This window comes from Rhinichthys klamathensis, unplaced genomic scaffold, assembly GCF_029890125.1.
Source record: "Rhinichthys klamathensis goyatoka isolate OS25496 unplaced genomic scaffold, OSU_Roscu_1.1 h1tg000037l_1, whole genome shotgun sequence".
Lineage (NCBI taxonomy): Eukaryota > Metazoa > Chordata > Actinopteri > Cypriniformes > Leuciscidae > Rhinichthys > Rhinichthys klamathensis.
In genome coordinates this window covers 386,468-410,278 of record NW_026606585.1, presented here as the reverse complement: position 1 = coordinate 410,278, position 23,811 = coordinate 386,468, and the positions used below count along the sequence as shown (strand labels likewise).

The 23,811-nt window shown below is 39.5% G+C and overlaps 1 protein-coding gene across 2 annotated transcripts; it reads right to left on the bottom strand.

The window, feature by feature from the left end:
* Window positions 1–779: 779 nt before the first annotated feature.
* Window positions 780–23,449, bottom strand: bcl2l1 (BCL2 like 1). Of its 2 annotated transcripts, none has more exons than XM_056246407.1 (3): window positions 23,302–23,449; window positions 20,212–20,892; window positions 780–2,026 (listed from the first exon to the last, which is right to left on the bottom strand). In XM_056246407.1, exons 2-3 carry the CDS (start codon window positions 20,761–20,763, stop codon window positions 1,883–1,885), a joined length of 696 nt encoding a protein of 231 aa, XP_056102382.1. In that variant the 5' UTR covers window positions 20,764–20,892; window positions 23,302–23,449; the 3' UTR covers window positions 780–1,882. The 2 variants fall into 2 exon arrangements, with proteins under 2 accessions (XP_056102382.1, XP_056102383.1); XM_056246408.1 differs by lacking the exon at window positions 23,302–23,449 and adding an exon at window positions 22,404–22,586.
* Window positions 23,450–23,811: the final 362 nt, after the last annotated feature.

The following is a 23,811-nucleotide window of genomic DNA, read 5'->3' as shown; positions in this document are numbered from 1 at the left end:
GCTCGTCAATCAGTAGTCGAAAAGGGCGAGGAATATTCAACTTGACGTCCTGTTTGAATAACTGCTGGTTTGAAGCCTAAAGATCATTTCTCCACATCTCCGAGCGCTTTAAAGAGTTTGACACGAGCCAAGCTTAAAGCAGCAGGTGCGCGCGCGGATTGACACTCGCGCTTAACGAGTCTGACAGGAAAGACTCGAAAGAGACAGAGTTTAAAATGAGATTCGACAGGAATCAGGAGCTGTGAGAAGACGGAGAAGATTAGAGAGATTTATCCCAACTATTCTTAGGTTTGCTTTTGAAAACATGAATTACAATAAAAAAAAAACAAAGCTTAAATTTTACTCTTTAACAGTTAAAAACAATAAGTTTAGTCAAATACTATTTTTTTTTTTTTCATGGCAGCACCATGTTATCTGACCGAATATATGTCTGTCAGCCAGGGTTCAAAACATTGTGGACCATTACACGGTAAGACCCAACCCAACAAATCTATGAATGCTCTAATATCTGTGGAAATAACATTTACACTTGGAAATGTGAATGTTAAAAGACCAGAATTGAGATGAGCATTTTAGCTTGGCTCTGAACATTTAAATGTGCTGCAAGTGTCAAACTAACTTTTGCCTACTGAAAAAAACCCCACTGCATATGTAATTTCATACCTCAGATTCCAAATAAAACAAAAACTCAATGACTATTAGCTTGTTACAAATGCTAGGCCAGTATTCCCAGAACTGGTTGCATCCTCACTCCAAAGACCATACAAGACACCAAGCACTCTTGTGGCAATATGGTTTAATCTAATTAATTTCAGCTTAAAGTGTTACATTTTCTGTGTATAAAACACAGTTAAGTGTAGTCACAGATACAACAGGAGTGACCTACTCACTCCTTATGTATCCGTGTCTCTTCTAGCTCTAGTTACAACAATCTTAAAGGTATAAAGAGTTATACGTGATACCATATCTGAAGCTGAAACTTAGGTTTAATAAGGTTTAATAAATCAAACGGCACCAAACATACAGAACTTTCTCTCAAACTGTTGGCCGTCTCATAACTGTTGGTCCTTTAGACAATTTAGATGCTTTAGAGGATTTCAAACCTGCCTATGCAGGTAGTCACACATTTAACGCTCATCAAATTCGCATGTGAAAAGAAACAGAACAATAATGGGAAAACAACAACAACATAAAAACAATCACAGACATATTTTATCTGTTCTCCACATTTTTCTATAATTGTAGAGATTGCAGAGGAAGCAGGCGCTCAAGTGTAGTGAGATGCCTCTGCTCTCGAGCTAATATCTGGCACTCCAGACAGGAATAACGTTCCTCAGAAATGTCAGTGCTGATTTACTGACTGAATGTTTCAAATTCAGTTCAGATTCAACTTCTTTATCGTTCGGTTAACTCAAGAATTACAAGTGAGCTTAAATTAGATTTAAAGATAAAATGTTTGTATCCTTGTCAGTTTTGCAAATCTCTTTGAAAATGAGAGAATAATAAGGATACTTAAAAAGATTGACGATAGAGCTGAAAACAAAATTACAGACAAAGAAGCAAGATTTGAAACTTTTTCTCTTGACGGTTTTAGTCATTTTTCTAGTTTCGTTGAACAGGGTGTAAGGATACGTGGCGTTGCATTTTCTGAGTCAACTAAAACCAATGCACCCTCATGCAGTCTGGGTCATGTGATGTCACATCACAGATGCACTCCACTCAGTCAACAGTACACGGTGGGACGGGGGATGTAAACATGAAATTTCTTGGCAATAAAAGTGAAACAAATAAATCCAAAACAAGTATTTTTGAAGTTCCTTCATTTTAGCTGGAGGTCTAAATGAAGCAGTAGGTGTATTTGGATCTTCAGTTATTCTGATCCTCACAGGCGTTTCTGTGCAATGAGTGACCCGAGCACGACACCTGTTAGCAAGGTCATTCCCGCCAGCAACCACTTCTTGAAGCTTTCTTGTGACTTTCTGCTCTCTGCTGCTGCATCTTTTCCAAAGATCTCCGCGAATCGCTCCTGCACAAAACACACAGAGAATATAATCAGATTTATTTCTACAACAGTGAATCTATGAAAATATGCACACATATTCTATATTATGTTATTATTGACAACTTTCGCTTCTGCAGAAATCCGGAAATGTGAAAAGGGTCAATTGTCACTAGATATTCATAAATCAGAGGAAAATATTGCCATGATCAACCACCCAATAATTATACTTCAGACACTATTACTGACAAGCTCATTCCAGCCAACCACTGAACTCCTTCAAGTGTCCCTTCCCATCATTAATCCCACCCTTCCTGTGACAAGTTTGTGTGTGCAATAATGTGTTCGTGCAATGACCACCAGGGGGCGAGATTTACCATGCCTGTTTCAAAGACTTCACTAACCGCATTTCTCAGCAGGATTCTGTAGCAACCCCAATATTATTTGAAAAGCTGAAAGGGGATTTCAGGCTTTATAACGTAACCCGTTTCCTCAGGGAACACACACAAAAGTAGAGCTCACCAACTGCAGATGGAGGTTGAAATAACTCAACCAGAGCACTGCAGTAAAAAGCAAATATGACTCATAAACATGCATGAGTTCATACCACCCCGACAATTTCTGAAGACAGAAATGTTTTTTTTCTTCTCTGCAGTTTTCTCAATTGGATCTTCAGAGTATAGATACAGGGTCAATGTGATTTCTTTCACTGACATTTTTGTCAGCTGTATTACAGCAATGCAGTGATCAAGCCAAAAATAATTCAGTGCATGCAGTCGATCACACACACACACACACACACACACACACACACACACACACACACACACACACACACACACACACACACACACACACACACACACACACACACACACACACACACACACACACACACACACACACACACACACACACACACACACACACACACACACACACACACACACACACACACACACACACACACACACACACACACACACACACACACACACACACACACACCCCTGTTTTCCCACTCAAGAAGACTGATGTCATCCTCTACTCTTTCCCTTTGCCCTAGTTATCTACACAAGCTTGAAAATATGGGAAAGAAGAATGTGGAGGACTGGGTAAAACCATCCGACACTTAACACGTGCACTGTGGCAACATTTATCAGTCACAACAGAACTGGGTTTCTCTTTACAGTGAAACAAAACTATCATAGCATGTAGCAGGATGAAGTTGTGTGACAATTTATTTAATTTGGTCTTTTTTAGCATATATATTTTAGCCTTTTTAGAGCATATATTAATAAATATATATAAAAAAACTTTGTATATCAAATATATTTATAGATTTAAAGGCTATTCATTTGGGCTTTTTTGAGCATAAGATATATATACATACATATAACTTTTTGTATATTTATATATTTAAAGGCTAACAGAGTTATAGGAATTAAGATTTATATATATAAATATAAAAATCAGCTTTTGAGAACATGTTTACCACTAGACCACAGTACCATGAGTATCATCATTACACGGATGAGTAAGTGACAATTTTTCTGCATATTAATACTCATCCGTGCTAGCTACTAAAGCAATCTGTCATGTTTCATATGAATTGAGAAGGATTGCTAAAGCTGAGATATTTCAAATATAAAAAAGGAGCAGCTAGGGGAGGTCAAATAGGTGTCTGTCGGAAGGACAATGCACAACAAAAATGCAAAAGACCTATGGTAAATGACTGCATTTCACAAAGCCTCAAGTGTATAATCTGGGGAGGAGTTGTCAAATTTATTGACAGGTACATTTTTTTAACTGACAAAGAGGATGAAAGGGAGATTAATAAGAAGGAAGTAATAGAGTCAAATAGGCTCGTTTTGGATATGAAATGTATGACATTGTAGTCAAAGTGATGTCAGTCACATAGTGTGCCTAGAAACGAGATCAATTTCATAGGAAATGATTTCGTAAGTGTGAGGGAGGGGTGATGGGAGTGGCAGAAGCTGATAACAAACATGCAGTTCCAGAGCAGAGGGGTTATCACAACCAGTGACGCAGCACATGACATCACAAGTCAAGACTGCACTTTCACTTACGGTTAACACAGATACCTAAAAACAACCTTAAAAACACCTTATGCTCAAATCTATGATATACAACGACAAAAAAAAAAAAAAAAAAAAAAAAAATTTGATTATAATTATTAATATAGCCAACACCTACATTTTTACAATTTTGTTTAAAAAATAATGGATGGGGTTCGCCCATGAATAGCTAGGGTGTTCAGTGTGGTTGCTTGCTGACCCAAGTCAAAAGTTCCCATAACCAATTTTTTGATCTCTAGATATAACTTGGCTCCCTCCATCAATGCAAGTCTTTAAAAAAATGATGGCCCGAGTGCTTAGAAAAGTAATACTTCTCAACAAATCACACAATTGGATTGTATGATTCATATCAGTAGCATAAACAGTGAGGAACGAGTGTCAAACAACCCCTCCAATAGGATAGTGATGCACAAATTGAGCAAACACCACATAAAAAACACACACACACACACACACACACACACACACTCCCACACAATACTGTACATCCTACAGAGTTCAATATCCTGCTAGAACAATTAACCATAAAAGCAAACTACTGTTTCACCGCACAGTGACTTCTGCAGCGCATATCATTTCTATCATGCACTTCCTCAGGCACACCTTTGTCAACCTTGTGTAGTTTAAACATGACCCATGCCGACCTGATCATGAATGGTGAACAGAGAGGGCGTGCTACAGTCAACAGTCAGACGGCAGAGGAATTCGCATCATGCTTTAACAGGTACATGAGTAACCCCTGAAGGAATGCTAACAGTATGACTTGGAGGCAGAGCCAAGCCTAATGGACACATGTTAGAGAAGTATCAGTGTGACAAACTGTGAGAACAAGGTAGGAACAATGTACACTGGTATGACAAGAATGTGGCTCTTTAATTAAAGTCCATATCATAAATCTAAGACATGTTAAGGCATGCTTGTTGGCAGTAGGATTATGGTGCAACGTATAGCCTAGGCTATTGCACATAAAACAGGAAGGACAGGAAGTTGTTTAATCCATTTTCTGAAACGACACTATCACTTAATGATCACTAAACGAGCATGGCTTAATCTGCAAATCATTTGGATTATATTCATATGGAATTATTTAGGTTTTGGTTGCATGGGCTTCCAATGGAGGGACAGAAATCTCTCAGGTTTCATTAAAAATATCTTAGTTTCTCAAAAATGGATGAAAATCTTATGGGTTTGGAACAACATGAGAATGAGTAACTGAATTTTCATTTTTTGGGTTAACAATGTAGGGGTTTATTAATCCCATCCCCAGCACCAAGCCAGGTACAGCACATGCCCTAACATGTCTCTAACAACACTGTAATATGCCTGACCATCATGACAGCATTTATGACTCGGTTTTTAAACAGTTCATTAACTAATGTGACTCTTTGTATATCTTGCAACTACACCTTAAAAGATCCACTCCTAAACTCACACTGATTCACTATAGGTGTGACTGAGTGAAAAGCATTTGTACACACAATCTGTCAAGAAAAACAGATTTTTACTGGCTCCAAACAGTGCTGAGGTTGTACGAATGCTCCCAAGAGATATCGGCTGCTAGGCAGCGGGGACTGCCAGGCGTTTTCCACAGCCCTATCTAAACAAAGAGCACATACAAACCTGGCCCTACAGGACAGAGTGAAACCAGGTGCCTACGTTCGTTAGTTAGCATAGGCTAATATCCAAATAGAGGCCAAGAAAGGGGGTGATTCTGATCTTAAAAGGAGCACGGTGGGTGAAGGAGTTACTGGAGGGGTATAAAAGCTGGCACAGACGAACAGAGGCGGACCAAAGAAACACAAAGTCATCCTTACCACTGTTACTGAAGTTACAATACAGACTACTGAGCTACTCTGTTGACATCAGTGTATTACATCAAGTACATCCAACCTCATCCTGTTAGAAGATGAGCAATTTGTGTGTGTGTGAGTGAGTGAGTGAGAGAGAGAGAGAGTAGTGTGTGCGTGTGTGTTTGGGAAGTTATGAGAGGATAGTACAGAGAGTTCAGTTTGTTTCAGTTGAGTCAGAGTACTGGGTTTCTCCACTGTTACACCATCCTGACCCCTTAACCCTCACGTTTGTGAAACCAGTGCATGCTTTCCAGAATAGAATTCCAGAATTACTGAAATCTATTTTTAAAAAACTATTTTGCAGCCAGGTCCAGTTAATATGAATGCACAAGTAAATAAACTCCTGTAAATTATAGAGTAAATCCAACACACACCATTGACTTTAAATTGAAAGGTGTGACTTAGCCGTTATAGCAGGGGTTTTCAAAGTGGGGTCTGCGGACCCCCGAGGTCCCATTGCCAGGAGGTCTGTGAAATACGATTTATATTACAAAGTGACTCCTATAATGCATTTAACGTCAAATAAGCAAAACATAGACACTTAAAAGTAGGTGCCTCATGCGCACACCCAACATATCAGTTCTTCTCACATTGCTAACTTAACATGACATCGCAGCCTCTTATGAGACAACTAAACAGAAAAGTTATTCGGTTACTCAATTGAATTTGTCTGTTGTAGGCTGTGTCGGTCAGCGCAAGCATGCACATTTTTTTTTTGTGTATATGAAGCATGCTATTTTGATTTGATATTGGGAGATGAAAGAAGTACAAAGCCTTCTTTACATAATAAATTTAGCAACCAAATGTTACACTGCGACAAATGATACATTCATGGAAACGATTCATGCCGAATGAGAGGTAGTACGCGAGCAGATTCAGTTTCACTTAAAATAAGTTTGTTATAAGCTTAGCATTTTAAATAAATGGTGTTTGTAATGAATGGCACTATAATTTATTTCAATTTCATACATACATTTTTTTCTCTGTTCTGAATAGACCTACCATTAAATTTAAACCATTAAAGGATTTCTGAACCTAATAATAAAATGCGACTCATACACCGATGCAATTTATTTGTGTTTTTTCTCTCAACAACGCATGTTTGACCTGATTCGACTGACAGGTGCCACTTATTTTCATGTAAATACGGTAAATAATAAAATTGAGCTATAGCCTTTATTAAGGTACATTTAGAACAGAGACCGTTTCAACCAATAAAACAAGCATATCTGAATAGTTACTTCTTTTACATAAGTATTTACTTTGTGACTGTTAAAAAAAAAGAAAGTATGCTCTATGTAGTATAAATGTCATCCGGACATACTACATATTTCATGTGACATCCCAGCAGCAGTTGCGTTGCTTCACTGCCATTCACTCCCTCATGGGGAGTGTGGTAGCAGTAGGACATCCAGGTACTTTTTGCCTAGTTTGCCTACTGTTTTATGTGAAAGCCAGTATTCATATTCATATGTATTTTCGTCAAACATATAGTTGGGAAGTAAGCTCTGGTATCTTCCAAAGTCAAAAGACCCCACACCCAAGCCTCAATGATATTCTGGTTCCTAGAAAAGACTGCCATCTAGGGCTGCATGATTTGGGGAAAAAGCTATTTTTGGGGGTTGATTTAAAATGCAATTTTTAAATATTTTTTTTTTTAAAGAATAAAGAACACCAAATTTGTTGTGCCTGCTTGTATGGCTGCACAATTTGGCCAAAAATGTTGTGCTTATGACTAATAATTATTATTATGATTATTACTAAATAAAAATATTAAACAAAATAAGAATTATTACTATTGTAATAACACAATTTCATTATTAAAAGCAATATAATATAATAATTAATTCACATTTACTTGTATAGCGCTTTTCACAATACACATCGTTTCAAAGCAGCTTTACAGAAAATGCATGAGTCCATATTACAATTTAGAGTGATCTGTTATTAGAGGTAACTTTCTAAGTTATGTATTTCAGAAATGTACATATACAAAATCACAGTTAGCTAAAAATGTATTAATTTAAACAAAGTAATAATTAAAGGCAGAAACAATGAGCTCATTGAAGTAATGAATACCTGTTTGTTAACAAATGATTATGACATTTAGAAAAATGTAGCATTGTTGATTCAGAGTTTTGATTCAGAATTAAAATAATACTATTTATTTATTATTATAAAATAATAATAGTAAAAATGAAAACTGCAGGTTGCCGTTAACATGCAGGCAGGCTATAACTATATCTAAAAATCATTAAGGAACACTTAGAAAGTAAACTACACTAGAGAATAACATCGGTTATCATGTTTACTTCAAATTTCTTTAGAGAGAAGTATTATTTTTCACATTTTTACCCAGGGTGGTGTGAGCATTGAGCACTATAAACACATGTAATGTTTGTTTCATTCATACTGGAAGCCAGAAAGCTTACTTCGAGCAGAAGGTCACACGCCAGCACAGTGCAGAACAATTACAGAGAGACCGTAAGGGCGGGATTTCCTCACAAATCACTGAGGAATGCTGACACCCTCATTCCTGTGTGGAAATCAGCTGATTTGAAACGTGCTTTAGGGTAGGGGGAAAAAATGAATTCCAACTGTGTGGCGTCAATAACTGGCCTTGCTGTTTCTCACTCGATCTCTGCTGAGTCATTCAGACTTCAAGCTCAAACCAGAAATTTCCAGTCCTTGATTAAAGGGATGGTGGAGAGAGTGAGAAAAAAAGAAAAGAGGTAAACAAAAACAAAAAATGGACAGAAGCAAGACAAACCCAGTTAAACCATCACAAGGCATGGAACAGTCACAGTTAATTTGAAAATTACACAAATGTTGCAAAACCAACAGGATGTCAATTTTTTGGGAAGGTGAAATCACGTTGCAACATTTTTCAGGGTAAGAATAAACAAGAGGGTCAAAGACTGTATTTGTCACAGTTACTTTATCTCTGAGTCTGATCAAATTGATGGTCATCATCTCTTTGGTCCATGACGACAATGTGATCTCATTTACTCTAAGAGGGAGGCAGATTCTTCACAGCAAATGGGATTTCTGATGTCAGCCTGGTATTTACCATTTAAATGTCAATGAAATGACATCAACCCACACCTACAGGCCAGGCAAACATTTATTATAGAGAGTCTCTCACTTTTTATTGAGAGCAACTGTCTCTCTCTGGTTTATGACATGTGGGTTTAGTGGTTCACAGTTAGAGTAGCACATTCTGCATCCTCTCCTTAATGGTCCCTTAAATCTCAATAAAATTATTAAAAAACACAGTCAACCTTGTTCAGGCCACTTTTATCCTGGGTTGAGGGGCTTTTTTACACTTGAAATTTTGAAAGGATGTTAGCACTGCTTTTAACCCGTTGAATTTTGAATTATCTGAATTATCCTGAATTGTGTTGCCAATGTATAATGTGAAACAAGGAATGCAATGCTAAATGTTGAGTTGTTTACTGACAGATAACCAAATATGACCTCAGCCTCATTCATTTTTAAGTTCAAACACCCCAAGATTAACATTTTAAGCACAAAAGATCAAGTTCTAAATAGGGATCCACCCATATTAAATACAAATATAAATAATTATTTTATTCTATATTATCTGTTTTAATTTATAATTAAAATAAATTATTATTTTATTCTATTAAATTCTATACTATTTTGTCTGAATATATATAAAAAGAATGATTGAAACAAATCAATTGCTTTAAATGCTACAAGTGAATTTAGGCATCATATTATAAATGTACAATATGAAAAATGGATATTCATTTCCTAACGATTACATTTAACATGGTCTTAGATGACAGTAAATGTAATTACTAAATTGGTGATTTTAGACGAGACAGTAAAAGTAAGATTACTAAATGTAAAAACAGGAAAATAAAGCAAGCCAAATGAAATATCCAATATTGACCAATAAACAAATAAGTAGATACAAATATCAACCAGTTCTGAACACTTATAGTCTGGCAAAACAGAAGGAAATCAATGGAAAGGTTCTCGGTTCACCATTTGTTAATTAATCCAAATACAGGAAGCAGCACCCTTGATGAAAACCAAACATCAGTTTCCCAAGCACAGAAAGTACAGTCACCTTAAAAACACAGCAACACTGGCCTGGACAGATGAGGTTTCATGCAACTCTGTTGCTACATTCACATTAACCGTACTAACTGTTCTCAGCATGTACAGACTTTATTATCTATTCTCCTACATCCAATTTTCCCAATTACATCAGTCTTTGCCCAGAAACATTAGTGTTTCATTGTGTAATAATTTAGTGTGAGGACACCTGGTACATTAAACTGGTTTAAAACCCTGCACCTCAAATTTTGCTGACAATTAGAGCAACAAAACAGACTCCACAAAACCCTGTCCAAATTAAATTTAGATCACAGAACATCCAATCAGATCACAGCATGTAAAGTAATTTGAGCAGTACACCTCCCCATTTTATTTTGGGTCATATATCTGGAGGATCGGTCTGTGGCAGGTGTCCTTTGTACCCGCCTGGCAATGTGGCCATGTTTGTGCGTACCGTAAATAAATTAAAGAGAAGATTAATGAGTCAGGAGAGTGGGGCTCAGACTCCAATCTGTTCCGTATCTCACCGGGGAGACATCAGCTCCCATTCTGTCAAGCAAATCCCATTGAGCTGGGACACACACAGACCACATACATACAGACCATAGCATTCATGCATGTTCTTGGAAACACATGCAGCCAGATTTACCAGTCTCTGACCTAAGCCGGCGGGGTCCGGCGCTTACAGGCAGACACGGCTTCTGGGGATATTTGTCAGGAAACAGACTGACTTATGCCTATTGGATGGCGCACCAGCCTGAAATGGAGCATGCAAGTACATGAATGGTGTGGTGCCAAGATATAGTCATGATTTTCAAATCACAAACGCTGCACCATCTTGGTCAATTCCATTTGTAGGATGATTTCCCTAAAAAGTAAACACTGTGGTAGTGTTAATTTCGTTAACAAAAACTATATGACGAAAAATTGTCGTTGATTGCCTTTTTTCCCCATGACTAAGATGAGACGATGACGAGACGAGACGACACCAATGTCATTGAATTTTTACTATATAATTTGAGTATACCAACATGCAAGATCGTTGACCAAAAAAAGACGTGACTAAAATGTTGTTATCTTTCATGCTTTCATCTTTCATTACTTTCGCTTGCGGTCAAGATTTTAAATCCCCAAATCATAACTTTTCTGTTTTACTTAAAGGCACACTATGCAAGAACTGTACCTTAATATAACAGCTTCAAAGTCATTTCGGTGGTAAACAAACTCATAGTAGGGCGAATCATCCTGGTAATAAAGCTTGGCGGGGACGCCGCTGGAAAAACCAGCAATGCAAGTTTGAGAGGAGCGCCCCCGACAAATCTCGCGAGAATCACGACTTGCTTTACGGCAACGACGTCACACACATCAACAACCACATATGAAGCACGAAGACACTTGCATTTCGCATTTCAGACGTGATACTTGACGATGGAAAAAGCAAAGAAAACGCGGTCGGAAGAAACTTGGAAAAGGAAAAGAGAATCTGACCGCGTGAGGAACCTGGAAAAGAGTCCCTGATTCGCCCTCGCTATGTGTGTGCGTGTTGTGTGAGTGAGCGCGAGCGCGGCTGATGAGCTGATCAGCGCCAGCTGTTTTGAATGAGGATGCCCATATTGTTTGTTACCTCGTCCTGTCTTTGTCAGTTGGTTGTTGAGGCTACCAGGGTTCTACTCGCCGTGTTCTCCTGCATTCCACTCCTGTACCCATGCAGTGGTTTCCTGAGATTTTCCCGGAGGAATTTCTACCTGTTCCTGCATCTGTGTCTGCCCACTGCGTCCCTGCGTTGCCGAGCCTGAGTCTTCTTCTGTCTGCTTCCATTTTGACCCACACGGATATCTACTATTGTGCTCAATAAATTACTGTTTACTCGCAGCTGAATCCTTTGACTATTTCCTTGTGACAGTCCCACTCGGTCGGGCTTTCACTAGTTGGCGCGAGCTAAAAAGCAGCACTGGATTTAACCGCGATGCTGACCTGGCTATCTTGTTGATGGATTAAGTAGCCTAAATCTCTTATTTCTAAACTTGATTGCGTTCTATGTTGTTGCGCTTGCTTGTAGTATGCCTTTTTTTTTTACGATGCTGTTCATTCATCTATTGTTGATAATTAGACCAGTCCAAAAATTTCCACATATGTCTAGATAGCTATTTACGACAGTGTAAGTGTTCCACATCGACTATAGGGGTCGCTGTTTGACTAAAACACAATTTCTGCATAATGTGCCTTTAATATTTGCATTCTGGCAACCATGCGCATTTACTCTCTCTACAGTGCGGAAGCGCCGCCGATGATCAGAAAACACAGACAAAAACAAATAAGCTGGAGTTATTTCTATGTTCTGTCCCGAGCCGCTTGTGCTGTTTGCTGCAACAGAATCTGCGATCCAACCTTCTCAATGATAAACTGTAATAAATCCGAAACATGGATCTAGACTATTGTTTGCGATTGTGGTTGAATAATTGCACTTGATTATGTAACCTTTGTGTGACAATACAAAGTCTTTTTCGCTGTTGTTTTAAAGGTACGGTAGGCAATTTCAGAGCAGCTAGAAATAGCAAGTTAGCTTTTAAAGCATGAGATCCCACCCTGCCTTCAGAACGCTCTCCAAAGCCACACCTCCTTCAAAACTTATGAACGCACACACACAGCAGAGTCTGCACAGGTAGAATATCGTATCATTGCATTCGCACTGAATTCAATGATTGGACGAAAATGATTTGGTCTTGAGACTGGCAGACGAAAGGAGAGTTCAGGAATCCTGTTAAAAATGGTCATTATTTTTTGCAATTCCATTTGGTGATGTTAATGGAGCAGAATAGATACATTTCTACAAAATCTTAGGTGGTGAACAAGGTGGAACCTAGAAAAAAAAAATGTGACTGATGGCAATCAGAGATGATATCAACACACTTTATCAGTAACTTTAAATCCCTGTGACTCCATCGTCATGGGCCATGGCCTTTATTCACAACTGTGCCTAATCCTACTGATGGGGCATCAGATTTTTCTACATAATCTGATCTCAACTAGAAGCTATACAGGAATGAGAGAAAGCTGGATAGATAGAGAGAGGCTTTACTGAAGACAGAGGGAAAGGGATGGAGAGAATATAAATCAGAGGATAAATAATGAGTGAAAGTGAGAGAGAGAGAGAGAGAGAGAGAGAGAGAGAGAGAGAGAGAGAGAGAGAGAGAGAGAGAGAGAGAGAGAGAGAGAGAGAGAGAGAGAGGGGGGGATTGCTCATGACCTGATTTTCCAGCATAAACAATTCAGTCAGAGCAGAGCAACAGTCATGCTATGTCCAGAGCGGCACAGGCGAGAAGCTGATCTGAGCTCTACCTCCCCCAGCTCCTAATCTGCTATCAGCCAGGCGTCACACACTCAGACTGAGCTTCCATTCTGAGTTCTCTTTCAGTCTTACCTGAGACATCTCTGAAGCACTGTGGTGATCTCATGACTCAAGTGACTCCATCTCTTCATGACTTCATCTCAAAACTACAGATATGCTTATTCAAACTCAAACTTTTAATATCGCTTTTTAAATCTCAAGATCAATCTTTGCCGTTTTCAGTTGACGCAAGAACAAAACATTACTTGTAGTGTGCCTGTGCATGCTTAGTTACTTTTAATATTAAACAAAGGTCTTAGCTTTCAAATTCTGTCAAATTTATCACAAAATTCAAACAATTAATGTCGTTTTGCCGCTCTTAATGCGACTTGACAGATCTCTGTAGCCACCACAGTTCAAGCAGCAGCACAGAGTGCGATTTTAATTTATACATATACTGTATATTTATTATATCTAGTGCTGATATCTGCTCAATTCAGACTCTATTGTTAATTTTAACCTTTAATACTATATGTATCAACTGACAGGGTTCCCTGTATAGTTTACAGCGTTAATTGTGAGATTGTTTTCCTTAAGAAAAAATGTATATGTACTGTACCTGACAAATCTAAATGAATTGAAATCGAATCAAGAGCTTGTGAATTGAAATTGAACTGATTTGTGAAACCTGTCAGAAACCTGTCATAATATTTATTCAGCATGTCAATATGGCATGCTGAATAAATATTATGCAAGCATATGACTTTAATAACTAAATTTAAATTTCTTCCATCCATATTTCTGAGTCGTCCTCCTCTTCCTCCTTAAATAGTCTGCCTAGCTAGAGGCTGTTCAGTGCAGTATGAGCGAAAGTGAAGGGGCAGACGAGTCGACCCATTACAAAAACATAAAATACAGTTGCTTTTTAAAGTCATAATTCTGTCAGATGAAAAAGGAGCTTAATGTGGTCCACTGCTCAGTGGAATGGCGACAGAGCCACTATAAGGTTAGCAGGTCCTTTCAGTGGGCCGTTATTTGTGTTATTAGAGGCTAATTGCAGTGCGGTTCGATGATGCTGGCTAATCTTGGCTAAAGTGCATTAGGAGAACTGGGCTTAAATGTGCAGGTCGCTCTTCCACGCGATTGACCAACACAGAGAAGTGTGTGTATGTGTGTGTGTTGTTAAGATTTTTAATTAGCTAAGAGGAGCTGCAGCTAAGAAGCTAAATCCACTGCAATTGAACATCACACATGTAAACAAACACACTGGCAGCGTCACAAAAACATAAAAGAACAAGAATGTGGGGGAAACTTTGCTAAAAATACACTAGGTGTATTCACAAACACTTAGGTGGGAGAAAAACTAGTGACAAGACCGATAACAGACTCAAATGTGCTTTAGTTGTGGATGTGCATTTATGAATTTTCATGCATTTAAACAGACAGTTCACCCAAAAATTTAAATCCTGTCATTTACTCACTCTCTTATTGTTTCAAACTATCTTTCTTTACTCCATGGAGCAAAAGAAGAACATTTTTGAAAAATGCTTTTTTCCATACAGACGATTTGAGTTCATAACTGTCATGCATCTCCTTTTATGTTTCACAGAAGTCAAATGTCTGAAAAACAATTAGGTAATTCACAGAATTTTCACTTTTGGGTGAACAATCTCTAAAAATCCTACACAATTATGCCTCTACTATTAGTTACATGGACCAAAACAATCCTTCCCTCTCCCTCTCCAAACGTTTCGTTTGGGATGCTCCGTCTCGCCGCCCCCGCCCCCCCGTGACCCTGGCAGAATGGAACAGCCCAACCTTCCTTGAAGGTGAGGCCAGAACCCCCCCCATCTCTCCCTGCCTGTGACATAAGAGGAGTGCACTACCATAGCATAAGTCCTTTTCTCATTCTCTCTCCCCCCACTTTTTCTCTTGTGCTGGTGACAAGGCTGCTAGAACAGACTGAATCCCACCATCTGTTTACTGCCATTTTCACTCAGTCAGCCACACATAAACCAAGCACACACATAAAGGCATGTGCATGTACTCCAAAAATGGAATTACCCAGTGAAATATAAAAAGAAAACATTTCAAATGCTGGTGATGCATAATTCTGAACCAAAAGGTCAGGGGTGAACTACAACCTTGAAGATAGCAACATGAGGCGCCACTGACAACAGCAGCAAATACCACAAACATTAGCTTTAAGCACTAACTGACTACGGTATAAATGATGTCTCTTAGTGTCTATAGAGGAAAACATCACATCTGGATCACCGTCTCCACTGCTGTTATCACTGTGTGTTTACAGCCAAGCTCCTCACCTGGCTTCTGCAGGCGTGCATGTGTGTGTGTTCACCCGCAGCTCCATTGTTTAAGGTAATCACATGCTCAGCGTGTGCTATACCTTCAAATAATTGCACAAATGAGAGGCACATGCGTGTAAACATGCATGAAATGGAACAATAATGCATATTGCATTTTAAATGTGACGTGTTTGATCACAAACTCAGACACAATTGACCAGGGAGTACAAAAGCAGATGTATAGTCTGTCATGCGACAGACACAGGCGCAGAGTGGGTGGTGCTGATGTATCGAAGCTTGACGAATGATTGCGGGAGGCGTGCCACAAACACGCATGGTCTTTGCGCCTGCCAAATCAATAGAGATGACCAGTAAGGTGGAGGGATGATGGATGGACGACGGATAGACGTAGAACGAACGAGACCAAATAAAGGGGTGAACGGGGACACTAACGGCGGTGACGCTGGCATGTTGTTGCATGTCTGATCTGCAACACGTCCGACCACGTGAGACCGAGGGAAAGGCGGGGGAGAGCGACCGAAAGAAAGAAACAGAGAATCGAAAGAAAGGAAGGACACGAGCTGGAGGCTGGAGAAAAAGTAAAAGTGATGGAGGATGGGGAGTAAGGGGTGGTCCCGTGGGTGTTCCTTGTGCAAACATGATAGACAATGGGACGAGGGTGTGTGTGTGTACGGTGTGAGCATGTTTGTATTTGGACGCGTATACGTTTGATGAAACTCCCGGTAACAGCCCTACGTCACACAAAGACTTCTGTTGTGGTGACAGTGATTAAAACGTGATAAAGGCGGGCCATTGTTTATCAGCATGCATGAGCGCTTTACTGCTAAGTGTGTATGTGGGTGAAGTTTGTGATTAATGATTCGTTGTGTTTGGAAGTCACTGTTCTAGTTAGGTGCAGATTGATAGTGAAGGAACCTTTGCTGGACGCTAATGAGGGTTTCTGAGGGACTACTGCAACACACACACACACACACACTAAAACAGCAATAATGAACAAAGCAGGTGTAATAAGATTGAAAAGGTATGGATCCCCCCGCTGTATCGTTATTTTGCCCTCAAATCTCATCGACTGCAAATCATTTATCCTGTACTAGGCTAGCCTATATGAACAAAGGCAGTTACCCTGAGCACATTCACATATAATTCAAGCCTAATTGGTAATATCCCCACCCCCTCAGGCACAAGACTCCACTAGTGGCAACTAGACTAGACTCATTTACGTCAGTCAATCCTCTTTCCACGTCCCTCTGTAGAATAGGGAACTTTTTTTTTTTAAATATCAGAACCAAATGACTTGCCATTGCATTCTTCTCCAGATGCAGACAGAACTCTGTACTAAAATACTCTTCCTGCACTATTTATTCAGAGGTACCACAACAACACTTCTGAATGTATAACACGAAACAGACAGCGTGACAAATTTAGTGCGATTACAGAACAAATGACTTTTGAACAGCTTCATTTTAGTGAATCAATAGCATACAATGCAACTAATCCAATTCCTTGATTTATGGAGTTGACTCTAATGCAGTGTTTTATTAAATATTTTGAATTAACTATAATTTAAAATGAAAACAAAAATAAAAGCTAAGTTTTTTATTATTTTGAGTTAGGGTTAGGCTTTTGTCACCTCTGGGCGTTATTACAGTATAAGAGCAGATCTCACCAGAGCAGTAATAACACAGCCTGACGTGCGGGTACTGCCATACACCTGCATCATACAGCTGCCAGACACTGCAAAACTCTGCGTAGGCAAAGAGAATGAGACCAAAAGGTGGTTGAAAATGGGCCTGCACGTGGGAGGGGAGAAACACATGCACAAAAAAATCTTGAATATGTGAGAAGTGTTTGAGTGAGAGCGAAACTTGAAATGGGCATTCCCAGCTTCTTCCTGCACCGAGGGGACGTCCCACCGCATGGGACGCCGCCGATGGTACCCTTTGGTTTTCGTGACAGCTGCTTTTAAATCTCACTACAAAGCTGAAACCGAGATGAATAAATAGCATGAGAACCCCCGCCACCGCAACGCTTCGATGTGTGGTAAATGCTCACTAGAGAGAGAGAGAGACTATCCTGTTCGACCGTGAAATCGAGCGTGCATGTGTGCTTATGCGTGCCCCCCACCGCCACAGCACACAGATGAACTACACTGGCCTGATTGAGACCGAGCATCCGTAAGACAACCGAACTGAAATTGATGCCGAATGCAACCGAGATGAAGAGGGTTGAGTGGGAGTCTGCAGAAAGGCGGCCTACATTCATGTAACACGTGCACGTCTGCCTTTTGTATGACACGCAGACCTCATTTTCCTTCCCCATTGAGGAAGTGACATAAAGAGAACGCTTTTACAATTTCTGCTCAAGAAGAACCAAAACTGCAGCTGGGTGCAAACCTCAGGATGTGAAACCTCAAGACTTCATTCATTAGCCCACTGTAGTGCCATTCAAAATCAACTCTCCAACTCAGCATAATAAATCGCCTGACACTTCCCTCGTCCTAAACAGTCCACAGGGTGGCGTCTAAAATGGCATAGATGCAAAAATCTTCTTAAAGTTTCTAGCCGGGCAGTATTGATCTCATTAACATAACACAAAAAGTCATTTATTTTGAGAACGATGGAAAGACAAAAATGTGCATCATGACAATAATTAAACTATTTTAATTAATACATACTGCTGAGCGCTGATAGAAAAATATGCAAGATAGTTACAATGCATTAATGTTTTTAAAGAAGAAAAATCTAGGTTAACAACAACAAATGTTTTCAAATGTTGTTGTAATATTTTGAGATTAAATGAATAAATAAAATGTCTGAATATTTGGTTTATTTATGCACTGGCAACTAAAATGTTATTTTTGTAGACAAGAATTAGATGACCTGTTAGTCCATAAAATTGAATGAAATATTAACTGAATTTTATTCGTCAGAAGTTGTCAAAGTTACTTTAGAAGTTGTCAAAAAACTGACCAAAAAACCTGTACAAATAAAAAAGATAAAATGGACTGAAGACTGTTTATCCGACCAATGGCAGAGCTCAGAAAACATGTTTAAAACTCTTTTTAATTACTCAATCTTTAAGGACTGTTTGTTGTGTTTCATAATGTTCTCATTCCCGTGATCACGATGAGATTCAACATACAAATTTAGATAATGGCGTGTTGACTTTTGCTTTCTACACAGTTCCAGATTTTTTTGTGCAATCAAGACATCACAAGATAGCAAAGCTGAACGTCAAGGGAAGAAAAAAAATGCACAACTCAGACAAAACAAGATTTTGTAAAATGACACATTAGAAAATGAAAAAAAAGCATCTAAAGTAGAATGAACAACATTGACAAAACCAACCTGCCAGTCAGAGACTGTTCTCTGCACCATCCAATAAACCAGCTGTGTTAAAAATGACCTTTACAATCCACTTCCTTCCACATCTCACCCCCACCACCCCAATACCCACCCACCCAATCACATCACAACCCTGATCACAAAGAGAAAAGGCTGACTTGGCCAGGACCTCTACATTACCTGCCACTCGTCCAGCATACATAAAGAAGAGAACCAGCACAAAGGATTTTCACATGACTTTACTCATTCCTGCCTTTCATCTACTGGACAGCTGACCGACAGAGAAAAAAACATGGAGAGAGAAAGTGAAAACAATAAAAAGACACAAAATATGAAAGGAAAACAACACAAAAACAATGACCTATCAGTGCACCCCCCTCCATTCTCAACCATATGTCTCATCTCCCACACGCTCCGCTCTGTAGTTTCTTTTGGGAAATAAGACTACGGAGATCAATAATCAGCTGACCAGTGGTTGTGGCTCTGCTATCTTATCTCCCATTCCTTTCCCCTCCGCAGAGTTAGAGCATCCCCACCCAGGCCCAAGAGAAGGCAGGCGCTAAAAACAGCCCCCGTCTGGACCCAAGGGAAGCAGCTGATTTGGCAATGCAAAACACACTCTTTCATCAATAACATCCACGTTTCCTGGACTATTACAGTCTTTTAAAAGCTTCACAAAGTATTTGAATCACAAATGGCTACAGAAGTCTTGAAGTGATACCTAAATATTAATCGTATGTCTTTTATTTATGGTGCTTTATTCATGATATGGATTCATTTTATGATGCATTTATGACCTTTTTGGAGCTTTAGTTAGTTTAAGTAACTAAAGAAGTTTTAGTTACCTGGACTTTAAGCAGAGGGACATAAATCTTGGTTACATTGAAAATATTTTAATTTGTGTTGTGTTGCGAAGATGTGTTGTGTTGCGTTTGGACAGAATCTTCATTTTTGGGTGTAAAGTTGAGTTCGTTAAAGAGACTTTTTTTTACATCAAGGTTGGCCAAGGGAGGTTTAAATCCAATTAACAGATACCTTCTGATCAAACAGGATAAGTTGAGGCATAAATCATTTGAGACCAATCATAAACCTAAACAGGTTAACAAAGGCTGTTTGTGATTAAACTGAAGAAAGCTAACAATGTAGGAGAGAAATACAAGTAATTTTCCACTAACCCATCCTCCTTGGCTCTGGATCCAGGGCTGAATGTGGTTGTCCAGGTAGACGGTCATCCATTCTGCAATGCGTCCCACTAGTGGGCTCATCTCCTTCTCCACGCACTCGACGCACAGAGCCCCTCCGAAGGCAAACAGTCCCACGATGCGGCCCCAGTTGACGCCGTCGCGGAACACCTCATCCATCACACTCTCGAAGCTCTGGTATGCTGTGGCGGGTGTGATGTGGAGCTGTGAGGAGAGGTCGTTGAACGCTCGGGAATAACGCAGCTCAAACTCGTTGGCAGAATCGCGGAGCGCCTCCTTCACCGCGTCCAGACCCCCAGTCCCGTTTGTCTGATGCTGTGGGGATGAAGTGGGGGATCGTGGTGGGGTTCTGTTCATGGAGCCGTTAACAAGGGTCGTCGTCCCTGCCGCCCCCTCACCATTCTCTTCGGCCCCATCAGTATGATTTGTGTCTTCTGTAAGTCCAATGTGGTTGCAGGGGTAGTTCCTCTGCGAGAGTTTATATTTAATAAAAAATACCACCAGTTCTCGGTTATAGTAAGACATGATTCACGTCGTTGCTTGTCGTTCTTCGATGTCTGGATATCCACTTGCTTGTTCTTAGAACACAGTGCACACCCTTGCGTCCTTCTCAGGCTTCTGCCGACGCTCAGGGATGGTGCAATGGCTCATACCCTGTTGTAAGACAACAGTGCAATGAATTGATCCGTAAATACGCAATCATTTTCACAAACAGCAAGAGGAGGGGGTAAGGGTGAAACTTTGGAAGAGGTTAAGGGGCATTGAAGATAAACAGCTTTTTTCCACCCTCTAAAACCCTCTTACTAAATGGAGAAGCTTGATCAAAGGAACAGATGGTAGCGCCTCATCACCTGCCTCCTATGAAAAACATGGACAATTTCCCCTCTCTCCTTGTCCAAGACAAGGCTAAATGTACACTGACCTTGACATGAGTGAATTTTAAACAGCAGGGGGCACGAACAGCCAGCGTGGCTAGAATTATGATTCCCTCATTTGAACAAATCTATAATGGATCGTAATTGTGGTGCCAGAAGAACCAGCCAAGAGTCACAGACAAAAGATACCCAAGTGATTCATGGCATTTTTCATTAGGGACTCCTTTTAAAAAATGTTCTGACAACTCATGTCTAACCTATTTACTCCTTAATGTATTTGATAGAATAGACTCAAATGAATGTGTTCATTTTATTACATAAATGTATTATAGATCAAATCTATACATCAGTCTTTTACAAAGATAATTTCTGATCAATATGATCACTCATTTTGAGCCTACAAATATGGATGGATGCATGCTGTAGATAGACAGACAGAGATCTAACGAGAAAAGAGATTAAAAAACTATATTATTAAATAAACAGATTAAGTTACTAATTTCTGGTGATTTGGTATTTTTGACTACATAAGGAGCGCGGGGTGTTCACGCGCTGCATTATCTGATCGCTGGTTGGGAAGAGCGCGAGAGTTCTCAGGAAACACTGGATCAGTCAAACACGTGCTGACAACAACGAGGCTCCGAGCACAACACATGGCCGTTTCAAAAGCTCGGTCTGTCGCGGGAAAATTATACATATACAATGTGTATACATATACACATTATATTAATTCGCATCTTTTGGTACTTAACAAGAAATTACTCATTCTCAGTACAAATGTGACGCACACTGTCATTATCTAAGAACCACAGCCTTTGTTGCACGTTTATATTACATACGTCTAATATTATGTATATTCAGTGATGTTATAGCACTTATTGTCTCTGGATTGATCAGCGGACACTTCCAGGAGTCAATTCATTAGATTCTAATAATAAGGCTACACGCAGTGTTTACAAACGCATTGTCAAAAACACATTCCTACATACAGCACACGCGCAAACGCAAGCGTGTATGATTGCCTCCTTGATGAACACAAAGCTATTCAGTGTTTTATACGAGTAATCTCAAGACATAACATATATAAAACAGAATAGTCTAATACAGTATTGGATAATATACTACAGATCTGCATTTACTGAACCAAAGTTTGTATCGACCAACTAGCCTAGTTAGAAATTAACAGAAACAAAGTCTAACGTTAGCATTTTCTACTTTATCTTACGTTATCGTGCTTATTGACAATGTTTACGATACTGACAACACAGAGTAAAAGAGCATTCAGCTTACCATCCATAACACAATCTGCTTACTGTTCTCGTAGATTAAGCCAACCAAGCAAACAACTCTTGAGAGTCTGTGTAAATGTTAGCTATGGATTAATTTAAGCAACAATATCAAACTGCGGTAGATCAAAAGTAATACAGTATGTGAGGAAAAAATGAGCAAGTGCTGGATATTTCTCTTTAAAAGCAGACCTCCCCTCTCTGTGATAGGATATGATCACCTATGCATGACGCTCGCGCTGCCTACCAGCCATTACGTAATAATAAGCCTCCGTCCATTCTAGGGCCCATTGCATGCAGAGGCCGAGCGGAAACAACCAGTCAGTTCTGTTGGGCAAGCAACCGCAACACGTATCACTTTCAGAGAAGTGATCGCTCCGAATCACTCCAGCACGAGAACACGCACATAAAAGGACAAAATCCAGAGAATGATTAGCCAAACATTGCCGCCGATCAAAGGCAGAGCGCGAGAGCTTTCCGAACCTCGCACTGTCTATGCTGAGGGGAAACGCTGGATGTAGATTTTCATAATTTCTACATTTTATCGGTCAAACAACTTGCATAAATGACTTTAAAATTAAACACCCCTTCATGTTTTATTTACGAATGAATGCAATACATGTACTGCATTTCTGAACGCATTAAAATCACAAAAACACTAGCAAGAGAGCAAATTAATATCAAGCCCAATTTGGTGTAGGTTCTTGCTGGCCAAGTGAGCATTTCCTGTCAAATAAAAGCGAACTACGTCAATCTTTCCTCCCTTCGGCTAGTTAACTTAGCCGTGTAGCTAGCGTCATGGAAGATGGACAGGCTGTACAGGGAAACACGGAATCATTTGGGAAGCTGCTATAAAGATAAAGCTCCAATTTCAAAACACATCACAGACCTTTGGTACTTACTCGGATACTTGGAAAGGCAAATTCGTGATTTCCCGCATGATCGATGTCGGCGTGTTTCTCCTCGATCAGAGTGCAGTCGGTGTAGAAGAGAGCCGCTGTCAGCAGCAGCGCTCAGTTCAGTTCCGCCCCTTTACAGCTCTGCTCTTTAAACCAAGGGCCTATTCATTTATTACAGCAGCTACATCTTATGTGGACTGCCTATGCTGGTTTATGGAGTAACTATTTTACTCACTCACTCCAAAGTCCGTTAATTAAAGCTAAACATCATTCAAAAAGCAACACTCTTTTCAGGTTTCAAAATGTTGAGACGCGCCATTCAGCGTAACTGCTACTAAATACTGAAGACTAAATCTTAACGAACTTTTACACATAAATTACTAAAATAATGTCTACCCTAATAATCTTCTTAATCTAACTACATGTATTTTGATATACATACTTATCTGCGTTGTGAACGTAAATGTTATAAGGCTCGCGCTCACTAAACAAAGAGTGGTAGAATTACTATGG

Excerpts from the sequence above, each read along its gene's own strand:
- bcl2l1 (XM_056246407.1), bottom strand. The coding sequence starts at position 20,763 with ATGTCTTACTATAACCGAGAACTGGTGGTATTTTTTATTAAATATAAA. Across the intron at positions 2,027-20,211 it reads TCCAGAGCCAAGGAGGATGG|GAGCGATTCGCGGAGATCTT; the intron begins GTTAGTGGAAAA and ends TGTTTTGTGCAG.